The sequence below is a fragment of the Pezoporus flaviventris genome, unplaced genomic scaffold (assembly GCF_033815535.1).
Source record: "Pezoporus flaviventris isolate CSIRO_AGI_PZ_B2104156 unplaced genomic scaffold, CSIRO_AGI_Pfla_v1 ptg000036l, whole genome shotgun sequence".
NCBI classification, from domain to species: domain Eukaryota; kingdom Metazoa; phylum Chordata; class Aves; order Psittaciformes; family Psittacidae; genus Pezoporus; species Pezoporus flaviventris.
The window spans coordinates 22,709,171-22,723,880 of NW_026892584.1; the positions used below are offsets into that span (position 1 = coordinate 22,709,171).

General features: G+C 37.0%; 1 protein-coding gene across 7 annotated transcripts in view; it reads left to right on the top strand.

Moving 5' to 3' along the window:
* The window catches only part of AKAP6 (A-kinase anchoring protein 6), a 280,658-nt gene that overhangs the window by 245,026 nt on the left and 20,922 nt on the right, over window positions 1-14,710 (top strand). For all 7 annotated transcript variants that reach the window (XM_061463486.1, XM_061463487.1, XM_061463485.1 and 4 more), the window contains one exon: window positions 4,214-4,429. In XM_061463486.1, the coding sequence (XP_061319470.1) occupies window positions 4,214-4,429 (216 nt within the window). The remainder of the gene's footprint in view (window positions 1-4,213; window positions 4,430-14,710) is intronic.

Here is a 14,710-nt window from a genome sequence, read left to right on the forward strand (position 1 = left end):
CAAGTAGTGCTACTGAAGTTGCTGAGAGCCTTAGTACTTTTAAATGGCTAATATTAAGCACCTGTTCAAGAACCTCAATGGAGCTGTGCTTCAGTAGCCAACACATTGCATTGTTTGGGAAAGCCAACTTCCCAACCATGTTCTTCAGTCTTACAGAGGAGGTGGTGCAGCACAGCTCGGGCATTGATACACTGCAGGAAGTATCAGGTAGGGATAGAGGAGGTTTTGGGGCTTGAGGGGTCTAGAATTCTTCAACTCCCCATCTTTCTATGCCTCCCATATGCGCTAGGTCTGCCTAAAGCTGCACATGTGTTTCTGGTCATAAGCCATTCACTTAGGAGTCACACAGCTATGCAGAGCACCTTCTGTTCAGATCACAGCTATGTCCATGCCTATAGATAGTGTCATTAGCCCATGGCTCAGAAAGACTGTTTGATGTCATTCGACTCAGCAGGAGCTTTTCCAGATGATTTAAGGAATGGTATTAACAAGCTGTGAAAGTAGTTTCAGCTAGCCCTTTTTGGCTATGCAGTTGATAGCTTCAAAGCACGGAAAATAGGAGTAGGCAGAGGGAAGAAAAATCTTCCAAGATTCTAGCACTGTGGACAGGAATTCTCAGCATGGGGAACAGTGACTTGTAATAACATTATAACAAATAACACCTCAATGTTATCAGGGTATCTGTTGTGAAGCAAAGGACTCTGACACAAAGTCAAGTTCAGCAGCTGCGGTTACTGTGTATGCTCTTAGCCTGCAGCAAAAATGTCAAGTGTATTAATTTGAGTATCACTGTAAATGATTTAAGTGAAAGTGTTTCATGTTTGCAAAGGCTTGAATTGTATTTACAGTTACTGCAGCTCAATGGACACATGATATTGTGAGGACCCACAATCGAAAGTGTCTGATCTCTTAATCTGTACTTCAGCAAATCTTTTTCATGCACAGGAGACTAAGCGAGCCTGAGTGATGCTCCTCAGTCTACTGTTAGATCATATCCTAATTTTCTCAACTGTCAAGTATCCAGTAGCTTATTATAACAGATGTAGACCATCAGGCCCAAGCCTCAGTATAAATACTCATCATTTCTCTTTTTTTTTTTTTTTTTTAATTTAGCATGAATGATAGCTGTTAATTCGCAATGTAGAATGCACCTTGCAAATAATTAAAGTAACCATGGTCCTGGAAGCATAGTTTGCATGTACAATTGACATATTGAAAGGTTTTTATACAAGCGTGCCATTTTAACAGTAACAGAACATGGGTGGATATGCAATACTGTGAGATACCATGTCATAGGATACAGCAGTTATGGTGTTCCTTTAGGACACTGTATACCAGACCCTAATACTGGTTTAATTCATAATTGTTAGTGCTATTATATAGGGCTTAAAGATACCTTTACGTGATTAAGTTCCCTGGCTTTTAAAGTATTGTTGCTATAGCCAACTCTTTCAACACAGTTAGATACAAGCAATTCATACTTCTCCATTTTAATATTAACCATAATATCATGTAATAAAATTGAAACAGAAGTGTCATAGGCCTAACTGTACTGTCACAGCCATGTAAATCAGAAATAGCTTCAGTAAAGCTACTGTTATTATGCTGGTGTAATATTGATGTAAATTAGAAATGAGTTGGATACTGCAGCTCTGCTTTCAAGGTAACACAACGTAAAGGCCTCAGTTATAAAGGCTTATGAATGAAATACTCCTTACCTCATCATATTATATGGTATTGCATCAAAAAAAAGAACAATATTTATAAAAAATGACAACATCAGATAGTTCAAGGTAAGTTAATGTTGCGGGCCAGATTCTGTATTGACTTCCATGAATTATTGCGTATCTACATAGATTTGACTGCCATCGGTGTATGACTTACATCACTTCCACAAAACTGAATTGCTTAGCTATTATAAAATGTAAAATAAGAACCCTGGCTTTATCTTTGGGTAGATATTTTGGTTTGGCTTGGTTTTTTTCTGACATTAGTCTAATGAACAGCATCAGAAAGGAAATGTGCCAGACATGGTGGTTACATCAAGAACTGTGAAGGAAGCTAGTAATGAACTCTAGGAAAATAAATAAGGGCAAGTTCAGGAAACATAAGTGAAAATGCAGCTCTGGTATAAATTGAATAATAAAATTCCTGGTCATATTTTGCCATAAATACTGGTTTGGGAATTTGTCATTCACCTTATTTAAAATTCAGAAATATTAAAGGTATGGGGTTCTCTCATTATAGAAGTAATAGAATTCTAGCTATTACAGAGTTAGGGTAATTTAAATAGCTATAGAATGCATTATATCAATAAGTAGAACATCTGTATGAAATGTCCACCTGCTAATATACTACTCAGTGTACTTTACAATGAAATGTACTTAATCATTTTAAGACATCTTGTAATGAAGCCTTGTCGGGATTAACATTTTGAACACTAATACTTTTAGGCATTAAAATTTCTGCTTTAAATGAGATTGCATTGTCTTGTTTACCCTTGTTGATTAATAAGCAATCTGTTAACTGTTAGAATGGCCCAATTGTGCCAGTGAAAGTAAATTAGTAATTCAGCTGTGTTTGTGGGTTTAATCATCATTTCTCTTGAAGGCTTTGAATAAAAAAAATTGCTTGCACACTATCCATAGGAAAATTAAAGATGTATGTTTAGATGTGTATACTGATGTTTTGCTTCAGACTTTCAGCTTAGTATTATTGATCAATCAGATCTAACATCAAAATACTTCTTTGAGGTACAATATTTCTAAGTATAATTACCAAACTAAAGAAAAAGTGATATTAAAATCTGGAATTTGAATTCACATTCTATAGAATGTTACTGATTAGCTAATAACATTCAGGAGGGCAGGTCCTGATTTTTTATCAGTTAATACTTGTGAGCAGCTTTGAGAGGTGCGATGGCTTTTTTTTTTTTTTTTTGCTGTTATGATTAACTGGAAGCTTAAAGGCAAATACACAGTCTTAAAAAAAAAAAAAATATCGGAAGATAGTTCAGATTTTCTCATGGGGTCATGCACTTTCATCTGTAGCATCCCACAGAGGGAAACAGATGTTGGCAAGTTACAGTTTAAATTATCTGGAAAGCTCCCACGTGTGGAGCACAGTCGCATTAAATTCAGGAGTAGCACAGGCCTGTGATAATAGTCAAAATCTTGAACCATGCAATGCTGCAGAGATACAGGGTTCTGAAGGTGGGCCAAAGCAGTCATCCTCACATGTGTTTGTACCACTGATTCATAGATATTATTATTATTAAAATACATTACGAGTTAATAAAATCCCTATTTGACGTTGAACGGTGGTAGAGTGTGACTCTGGATAAAACCATGCTCAAAATCACCCCATGCCATTAACTGCTTCCAGGTGGTAGATCTCTCTTTAGTTTTTCATGTAGGGTGCATTATTTTTACTGCTGTTCAATAAGATTCTCAGTGTAGTTACTTGGGTTTCTGGCATAGAACCAACAGATCTTGGCTCCCATCAATATCCAGCAGTATCAGTGCTTAGCGATTGTCTCCCATCATGCAGTTCAAGTCAGACTGCATTCTTTGTAGCAGTATGATCAAATAAATGCAGTTAATTAATAATCCCTAAGAAAGATACAGTTATCATAGTATTTCTACATTTAACTGAATATAGACCTACCCTGGAAATACTTTATGAAAATAAAAAACTTTTGTAAAGAAATTTATACTGAATTTTATCCTTCCTTAAGGCTTCTTCTCTGAAAGGGTACATATGACCCATAATTTCTATTGGTTTTTTTCTAAAAATACACATATTCTTATTGCATGACTACATTTCATACACACATCCCGGATTTTTCCTAAGGAATTTCTGAATCCGATTACTGTCTGTGTAACTCATTTCAGATGTGTCCCAGTTTAATGCAAAAAAAGGGAAGAATAAACCAGTCTACATCATAAAACTTTCAATGTTATTAAGACAGTTAGATATGTATAGCATTTGTTTGAAGAAGACTGAAAGTAGCTGTACTCCTGTAGTATTAAGATTATGACTGTTTGTCTGGAGATAAAACTCTAAGCTTTGCCACTAAATATGGGAATTTATGGAAGAGCTGAAAAAAGCTACTGTAAAACAGAGATTGGGCACCATTAAATATCAGATAATAGTAAATGTTTTAATCTCCACAGTATTCCACACTGACATCTGTTGTTTGTCTATCCTGCAGTCTTTATGCTGTGAGATCAAACAGAGACGTCGTGGGGTAGCCTCTGTGCTGCGATTATGCCAGCACCTCCTGGATGAGCAGGAGACCTGTAACCTAAATGCAGATCACCAGTCTATGCAGCTGATAATCGTAAACCTTGAGAGGAGGTGGGAAGCCATTGTCATGCAAGCTGTCCAGTGGCAGACTAGGCTACAGAAGAGATTGGAAAAAGACTCGGTGAGTGACACTTGCTTTAAAAAGATCTCATGTGGTTTCATTCTTCGCAAGACAAACTTTTTCAGTGTGCTTTCTGCTGACTGAAGGTGTTATTCCTAGTCTTTACTGCCAACAATTGAAGCTTTCGTTTTTCACAAAGCATCGTATTCTATGGACAAGACTGATTACTAAGATAAACTCACGATGCATTTTCTGTTTGCCTGATATTTAATCTTATTACATCTGATCTTGTCAAATAATGAAAATAATTCTCTGTTGCCAAGTTGCTCAGTACTTAGTAGAACTGGGCCCAGAGACATATTTCACCGATTGTAAATATATTTCAGAAAAAACATTTTCTGTGTAAGTAAGACTGGTTTTAATGAGCATCCAAGCAGTAGAAGTGTATTTCACATAGAATGCCATGGGTATGTGATTAATATACAATTCTGTGTTATTGAATATAAGTAAAATGCATTAATTTGCTTTTATCTCAGGGAAATGATTCCTGTAAGGCAAAATAGCGCTCTGCTTAAACCATCCATTAAGTGGCATAAATTAGAAAGATTTTCTACAGCATAAAACTGCATTACAAAGCAGTATCTACATTTAAACAATAAACCATAGGGAGAACAAAATAATCCCTCCTGTAAAACCATTGGTTGCAATGGATGAATTGGCTCAGCGTGTGTTGTGCTACTATCATAATGCTGAAGCCTCTATACTGCAGCTACATTGGCAACAATTATAACTCTATGTGGTTCATATACTGAAGAACCTAGATGAAATCTGAGAATGTGACATATTTAGCTAACATAATCTTTTTAGGTTTATATCAATCAAATAAAAGGAAAATAATGGTTGACACATATATGCTTCCTAAAATTTTCTAACAGTGAAACACTACTTTTAACTTCTTTTTGCTAGACTTTCTTTACAAAAATAACAGAAACTGTATTTCTTTAGTGCCGTTAGAGTAGTGTGGTATGAAGATATACAAGACATTGTTCAGAAATACTGTCAGTTCCTAAGTGAAAATACTATTAGTCTAAATGGGCCAAGAAATGGTGAGTTAGTGAGAAGAATGCTGTGGATGAGTGAATTGTTTGAAGGTAGAAGTAATCTGTTGCTGTCCTACTTTTACCAAATGTTATAAAGTAGGGGTGCACCTTGCCTGTTTGTTTTATTGGCTGCTTTGCTTCAGGTATTGAGACAGAAAGGGGACTTGAAGAAAGAATGGGTTTGAGCAAGCTTTCAGGACGGGTCAAACAAGGTGTCATATGAGGTAACACAGAAAGAAGACATCATACAAAAGCAGATGGAGTGTCAATGTTGGTTTTGTAAGCATAGGAGTGGTTTATTGATGAAAGATTTTTTTTCAGCCTTTCCTCATACATCTAGATGCAGAGAGGGAAATATTGATTAATGAGGAATGCTGTTGAAAACAGCCAAGACCAGCTAAGAGCTTTTCCTATACAACAAGCAGAAAAATGTCAAATCTTAATGATGCTAATGAAACTCCTTTGGGGATGGGTTTGATGAAAGAGACAACAAAGTATGTAGAGAAAGGCAGAAAGCCCAAATCCTGCTTGACATTACATTGCACACTCTCTATAACTACCGAAAGGAGGATGGAGAGAGGAGGTGGCTGGTTTCTTCTCCCAAGTAATAAGTGATAGAACAAGAGGTAATGGCCTCAGGCTGTGCCAGGGGAGGTTTAGACTGGATGTCAGGAAAAATTTCTTCACTGAGAGGGTGATCAGACATTGGAACAGGCTGACCAGGGCGCCGGTGGAATCACCATCCCTGGAAGTATTCAAAAACCATGCAGATGAGGCCCTTAGTGACATGGTTTAGTGACATGGCAGTGCTGGGGTAAAGGTTGGACTTGATGATCTTAAAGGTCTTTTCCAACCCAGATGATTCTGTGATTCCTCTCATAGAGGTAGTGAGAGCTGTAGATGTCGCAACTGATGCAGATTACCAGAAGGAGAATAGTCATACTAACAAGTTATGAAGAAAAGAGGATGTATGATGAGGACAGGGCAAAAGTTCCATTTTGTCTGTATTTATTTCTTGCTAATAGACTGTAAGAAGGAGGTGTTTAAAAGACAGGCAGAAGAGCAATATTAGATGCAATGGAGTTTACTTGAGCCTCAGTCCAGACACTGGGCATGCAGGTATCTGATTTATCTTATCAACCATCTACAAAGGAGAAATGGAAGCAGGTAAGGAAAAAGACTTGTTCATGTCTAGTGAAAAGCATAGAAATGGAGTAAATATGAGACAGAGCAATAGAAAAAAAATCGTAAAGAAACTATAACAGTAAAGCTTTTTAATTCTTTTGAGAAATGCTGGTTATATTTTTGTGATAGGTCCATCTTAAAAACATTTTTATTCACATTACTAATATATTACATTAATAGCTCTAGCAAACTGTTGGTTGGTGATATACAAAATGTTTAATGAGCTGACCAGTAGTAATAAAAACATTTGAGTTTTGGACCTTCAAAACCAAATGTGTGCAATATTAAACAACCAAACTAAAAATTAATTCTCAGAATGCTGAATTTTAGTTGCTAGAGGCTGAATATCTGTTGGATCTATAACTGCCCAACAGAGACTGAACTGAGTTTCTACTGTGTTTCTCTGAAAGGTAAAGTACCACAAAGATGATGAAATGCCTTTTTCATTTACAAAACTTATCATTTTGTTGTAGTACATAAATCTCTTCCACTGAACTTGGAACAGAAACAACTTGTATTTGTGATAGCTTAGACAGTGCTGAACAGAAGTCTAAATTACTGTAGTGAATGCATGTAATCTCCTTTTGCATGTGGGCAGCTGCCGTGTGGAAGCTTTCCTGTTTGTACCTGCTGTTACTCTAAATAAACTAAAGAGCATGATGCTGCTCTTGAAACAGGAATAAGTCTTGTGTTTCTGTTTGGGACTGCAGTTGATCAGGAGTTGAGGCATGGTCAGGGTATGGCACCTTGCTTGATGTGTGGATGTTTGGAACTTTACAAGGTGCATGCTGCTTTGTTACCATTTTGCCTAAGGTAGTCTGGAGTTACTTGCGGGCTTAGTTGACTTTCAACAGGCAGGGGCGTATCATTCTACTGAGAAATGGCAGCCATTTAGAGCTATCATGATGCTCATCTAAATTTCACTGTGGGCTGTTTTGTTTTGGAGCCTCTCAGCCTAGGCTTGTTTATAATAATAAGATCCTATACTATATCAGCATCTACAAGTTTCTCATGTTGATAAAGCTATCTGTATTCTCAACGTTTAAAGATGTCCCAGCCACTGCAGGATTCAGGTTTCTTTGTCTTCCCTTGCCTGAGTTGGCATGTCCTAAACTCCTTTTCACGTAGTTCCTGTGGAGTCATTTCTTGGGTAGGTACCAGAACTGTTTCTTCTGCTTCCCTATCTCTTTGTATTTGATGGTGTGCCAGTCCTGGCACACAAAAAGTATCCCTTGGTAACAAGTCTTTATTTGTAGTTGTCCACAGAATACTGTAATTTATGAAAACAAATGAGATGGTTTTATACCCTGGTGGCATCTGACTCATTCATGGCATCTGACTTGCTGACAGCAAATAAGATAGCCCAAATGATTATATTGTCTCATATTAAGACAAGAGTCACTTGCGTCTTCTAATGTCTTCTTAATTTGTGTACTGGGATCTTCCTTTGTCCTGTTTCTGCCCTTTTTTTATTCAGTCACTTCTCTGGGCACTTATAACATTACAAAGCTATGCTGGAATTAGCCACAAAAGGCTTTTATGTTTCTTTTGAATTGTTTGTCTTCATTGATGGTTTTCAATGTTTAATTTTGCTCAACTTTTGCAATAGTGGGCACCATAAGTTTGCGAATAACAAGAAGATATTAATGTGTACAAGCACCTAAAGTCTGGCAAAATATGTCCTTCTCATAAACCAGAAGTTATATCTAGCTTGTGAAATTATCAATAAGAATCACTCCAGAAGGCTGAAATGTGGTCAGATTCAGTAGGTAAATCTAGCTATAAAGAATTAAATATTCATACAATGGAAAAAACAATGACTTTTAAAAAAACAGTAGGACACTTTCTTACTGGAAGCAGTCCTAATCTGTTTTAGCAAAAGAGGTTTTTATTTCCTCCATCTGTTTTTTTTGTGGTAAATTCTTTCCCCCCAGATTTATCATTCCATAGTTTACTGATGTAATGTTATATGTCACCTAAATTTTAGCTTCAGAATTACACAGATGCCTTATAGTTTGCCTAACAAGACTCTTCTAGCAATCATTTTAAAAGAAAAAGAAGCCCGTCTGGCAATTGCAAAAGCAATAGCAACAATCCTTAGTCAACTAAATACAAAATTGCCATCTAAAATTCCTGCTCAACAGCTGGAGAAGTTTTAACTCACTGTGCACTTTCCTTTAGAGGGTCTAATCTACTTAGAAAACTGAACAGTTAAAAAAAGATTTGAGTCAGACTCAGTCATGGTCATGGCCGTAAGTTTACTGCAGTTAAAGTGCAAATATGTTCAATTGTTTTATGCAATTTTTTTTTTTTTAATCTTTTGCTCAGCCAGTGGTGTAACCAGTGTAACCTGTGTTTAGCCTCACTGGATTATTCCAGCTGCTAGAGATGTTCACAGTTTGGGGATGTGCTGTCCAAGTCAGATATGCCTCTTTAGAAAGCTACAATGAAGTGATTGTGGGAATTCACTATTCTGGGACCGTTTTACCAATACCATAGTATATAGAAGTGTTGTACAGCTGTGGCTAGGAGAGAGACAAAAGTGCGGTTTCTAATAGGTTTTGTGTCTTCAGTTGCAGTTCAATATTCCTGCCTTTTTGGTGACTGGTGAAACTGCTTTTTCTCCAGACTGCTCATTCATTGAATGAGAAGCATATCTGTTTTATGGAGCAGACAGTCTCTTTTCTTATTCAACAGAGAGGGCTAATTATTGAAGGGACAGTATTAATCATGCTTTTAAAATGGGGATTTTGAGCTAAGGAGATTTGGGCTAAAGTGCTGTAATTCCCACTTTGTCCTGAAAATATCTGAAATATTCATTTGCCTGATCAGTAATTTCATTACTATGCTTTTGAAAAAGAAGTATCTTTATTTCTCTTGTTCTCCTGAGTCATACCATGTGTATACTGTGCTGTATGTCCAGCAAAACTCCTGTTTGTATCAGCTTGAAAGTATGCTGTACATCCAGTCACATAATTGAAAATAATAAGGCCACAATAAATGGGATGGCCTTGGGGTATAATACCCAAGGGATTCAATTGGTGTCACTTTGCATCAATGTCCATGCATCATGGTAATTGAGGTAACATAACCAATTACCACATTTTAATTAGAGTTGCAAGGACTTGGGAAAATCTGCAATGGTGAGACAGCTCACTTCAAAAAAAAAAAAAAAGGCACCTCTCTCTTTTCCACAAGCTTGTTTCTGAGCACTGGAAGAGCCTGCTTAAAGCTCCGTTTAGGATTTTTTCCGGCTTCCTCTGTGTTTCATTCTTTATAATGCACTTTGAAAAACAAGTTGTTTAAAAATACTGTGCTTCTGATCTGGTATCTTTGTCCTTTTTCTCAATTTCTCTGTTTCTGTGATGCTCTCTGTAAAAGAAAACAGTTTTTAATAGTGCTAGCCATGGTGTCTCCTCTTCACTTCTCTATATTTAATTCACTGGCAATATTTTTTTAAGCCATGTGTGATGGGTTGACCCTGGCTGGATGCCAAGTGCCCACCAAAGCTGCTCTATCACTGCCCTTCCTCAGCTGGACAGGGAAGAAAAAATATACCGAAAGACTCATGGTTTGAGATAAGGACAGGAAGATCAGCAATTACTGTCACAGGCAAAACAGACACGACTTGGAGAAATCAGTTTAATTTATTGCAATCAAATCAGAATAGGGTAATGAGAAATAAAACTAACTCTTGAAAACATCTTTTCCCCACTCCTCCTTTCTTATCGGGCTAAAGTTACCTCCCAATTTTCCTTCCTTCTCCCCTCCAGTGGCACAGGAGGATGGGGAATGGGGATTGTGATCAATTAATCAAATACTGTATCTCTGCTGCTCCTTCCGCCTCAGTGAAAGGACTCTTCATGTTCTTCCTCTGCTCCAGCGTGAGGTTCCTCCTGCAGGAGACAGTCCTCCAGTGTGAGTCCTTCCCATGCTTCAGTGTGAGTCCTGATGGGGTCACAATTTCTGCAGCAAACATGCTCCAGTGTGGGCTCCTTTCTCCATGGGGCTACAGGTCCTCTGTCGGATACAAAAGAGGCTTCTGAGCAGCTTCTCACAAAAGCCAGCCTGGTAGCCTCCCCTGCTACATAAACCTTGAAGTGTAAGCCCAATACATCATGGAATGACACTTGTTCTGGGCTTAAATAAAAAAAAAGAGCACAAGCCCCTTCCTTTAGAGGTAAAAAATGAAGTTGTCATTACTTTTTAGATAGCTCCACTAAGCAAAGCATTAGTTTCTAAAGTATTTTTATTTTATCATAAACTATTATTTTGTAAGGTGAGATCTAGCTAAGAATCTTGCATAAAATTTAGAAGTTCATCGGAAGTACATAACACAGAAAAGTACTGACTGATGATTAACTTACTTGGCTGAGGAGGGCACCCTACATGTTGTAAAGTGCTGAACACCTATTATATGACTCATGTTTGAACCTTTACAAACTGTTTTTTCATTATCTATCACAGGTAATTTTTGCTTTGGTATCAGACCTCTTCATATAACATATGACAGTACAATGTTGCTTGCATTTGTTCCTGTCATCTTGTTTTACTTATATTTCAATACTGAATACTGCTCACTTTGGTTCTTCCTTAAAATACGTATTTTTAAAGTGAATGGATGTTTAATTGTCGAGCCTGTGATGTGATGCACTATTCTCCTACTTTGAGGTGTATATGTTTTTGAGCTTCTGAGTTTCACTGCATGCCTGATTTGTGACATGGAATAATTATCTGTAGGATTTGAAATGAAGGTACATAAATGGCAAACATAGGCCTAGATTTTTTGGACTTTAATTGAAGATAGGAGACATGTCCCACATTCTTCCAAGAAATTCTGTATCTCTCATCATTTTCTGGAGGACCAGCGATAGTTATGATGGCAGCCACCATGTCAGCATGAAGTGTCAATGATGTGGCAAAACTGAAGCTGATAAAATCCTTCTTGTGCATATCTTGTTTAAAAAAAAATTGCAGACCAATTGTAGTTCCATCAAAATGAAATAAAAATTCAGGTAAATGTTCTGTTATATTCCTGAAGATATCTCCTGAGTGGTCACTGCAGTGGTGGGGCTTTAGAGTAAATAGAAAGAAAAAGGTAATAATACATTTAATACAGAGGGCTCTTCTCCATCATGACAGACTTCAAAACTTTCTGTTGCAACTAACTAACAGCATAGGATAACAATCCAAAGGTTAAATGCTCCATGCAGTGTATCCAATCTGCTAACTTATTCAACTGTTTCACTCACTCTGGCAGATGTAATGTTTTAGCATGACTTTTAAAAAATGATAGGAAGCCCCAGGTTTATATTCGGACTCATAACCCCAGCCAAACCAGAACGAATTCCAGTTCTCTGAGAGAGCAAACACTCAGAGGTGGTCATGTGGGTTCACTGCCACCAAGTCAGACTTTTAACTGTTGGATTTTCATCATGTTATGGACTATTTAGTTATTGGTTGGATTGGGCTAATGGTTAATCCATACTCCAGAGACTATTTCATTATTTCATCATCTCTCTTAAACCATGGGAAGCCTGAACTCCTCCCATGAAGGGGGTGTAAAAGTACTTAATCCTGACTTTACTCTAGAGTCCCAGAAGATGACTTGGGAGTAGGCTGAATTGGTTAGGTCGGGAGAGCAAATGTACTCACTAATTCTACTTTGTTGCTTGTGTGACCTTTGTTATTTTCTGTTGATGAGAAAGGAGCACTGAATAGAAAGTCTTCACGTGCAGCACAGTTTCAGTGTGGACAATGCTAAGAGCAGGCTTTGCTGAGGGCCTCTTCCAGTGCAGTTTAGCTTTGCTCCATAGGGTGAACCACCTAGAGCAGAAAGAGTAGTTCAGCCTTCTCACTTTTTCAGTCCTTTTCTCTGCATTGAAATTTCTAGACATACATTTCCTGATAATGCTGGTGGGGCTGATTACATGTAAAATTTTAGTTTGGAAGGCAATGAAACCTACAAGAACATTTCTTGTAGTTTGTTCTACCACAGTCCCACAATAACAAGTTTCAATCGCCATCAACCTCAGCTGGACTCATATACTTCTTTGAGATGCATATTTCTCTTCTGTCACTCCTTGCTAATTCTGCAGACACATTTAGTGTCTTTGCCTTCTCCAGAGTACCCAGCAAACTTTGTAACTTGAGGGGTAAAAGTTACTTTTTTGTTGTTGGCATGAACACAGGAAGATAAATGAAATTACTTTAAAAGTAAAGAGGCATTTTAATGATAAAATCGATTGCTGCAATACTTAATTACTCCAAGCCCCCCTTGATTTTTTTTTTGTTGTTGATGAAGCACACAACATTTCTTTGCAGCATTTGAAAATCGCATGTTTTTTTAGAAGACAGGTTTCTTTATGAGACTTGGAATGCATCATAATGGCTGATAATGGTTTTAAGCAAAAAAGCTAAAAAAGCAAAATAAATTAAGCATAAATGAAGTTTCCCAGTATTATTTTAAAACTAAACATGGTTGCTTGATCATGTATAAGTAATGCCCACAGGTCTTACTACAGTGAAAAACCCGCTTCAGATATTCAAGGCAGAAAATATCGTGATCACAATGTTACAAGACCTGGGTTCCTGGTGTTATAATTAGCTCAAAGCATAGTGTCTGAAATGGGTGTAAAATACCGCATCTGTAATAATGGTTTTTAGTAGTATCCTGTGAGCAGTCTGTTTCAGTGACTGGCAAGTCTTTAAGTCACAGATACTTCGATTTTTTTTCTCTATTATGCTCTGCTATATTAGAGGAAGAATTACATAAACTTTCTAGCTCAGTGCCACAAGGTTTTGTAGATAGGTCTACATATATATATTTATATTCTATAAGGATTATAAATTCTTTGGATTTCTTCTCTATTCCTTTTCTGACTAATTCAGATTTTTATCTGTTCAAATGTATAAATTCAGAGAGAGTGAAAAATTACCTAAATTTGCTTAAACACTTTAAACTGTTCTATCTCAGCAACTTTCAAGGCTGGTCAGTGGTGCTGCCCGGTGAGAAGCTGGAAATCTTTTGATTTAGGGTTATAAAAAGCTGCTGCATTTATCCATGCAGCTCACAGATATTTCTGTTCCTCAGCTATCTACTGTCAACTGTGTTTCAGACTGGAGCTGGTTTGGAGTTGGATAAGAGAATCTCATAGCTGGTAGCAAGTTGCTAATACTTCTCTGCCGATCTGCCTTTTTTAAGTGGGCGATGTTCACAAAACCTAAAGAGATTTCAAATGCCAGTGAGACCTTCAAAAGTGCCGGTTTATCACATGGCTTTATAATTAAACATGCAATCATGAAAACACCGTCATATCTCTCATAGGTAATAGCATTTGACCCTCACTGGTGGTGTATCTAGCATTGTTAATTTCTTTGCCTTTATAGCTAACTACAACGTTAGTAAATCAACCTACAACAATTTTTTTTAAAAAAACAGTATTCCCAAAGTAATTAGAAAAATTCAGGTTTTGAGACAGCAGAATTCAATCCTATGGAATCTGTAAATGTGAGCTTTAGAACTTTATAATGGGAAAAGTCAACATCACAGTAACAGGTTTAGGGCTTTATAGGATGGTGGCAAAACTTCTGCCAACAGTCTCTCAATCTATTCATCTTTTTTTTCCATGCTACAAAATAAATAGTGGTTGGAACTGTGTGGGTAAAGCACTTTCCAAAGCTTTGATAAAAACACATTCCCTGTGCCTGAAACATTCATTAAAACTGGTGTGTAAAATATTCAAGCGGATTCTTAGGAAAAATCGATTATAGTAGGAAAATATCTAATATTTAGGAATTGGAAATCTGGTAGTTCCAATACATGCTGATGCTGAAAGAACTGTTAAACGCCATTTATACGGGGAAAAAAAAAATCATACAAAAGAAAAAAAATGGCTAGGTTTTTATTTTGGAGAACAGAGGTTTTATTTCAAAGGAACTCACTTCCTATTTAGGCACTTAAATATAGGGCCAGATATTTAAAAGTGCTTAGCTGATACTGACTTTCATTGCCATGCATTGTGTTCTGATTACAGGATGAAGTCAGTGTTTAATT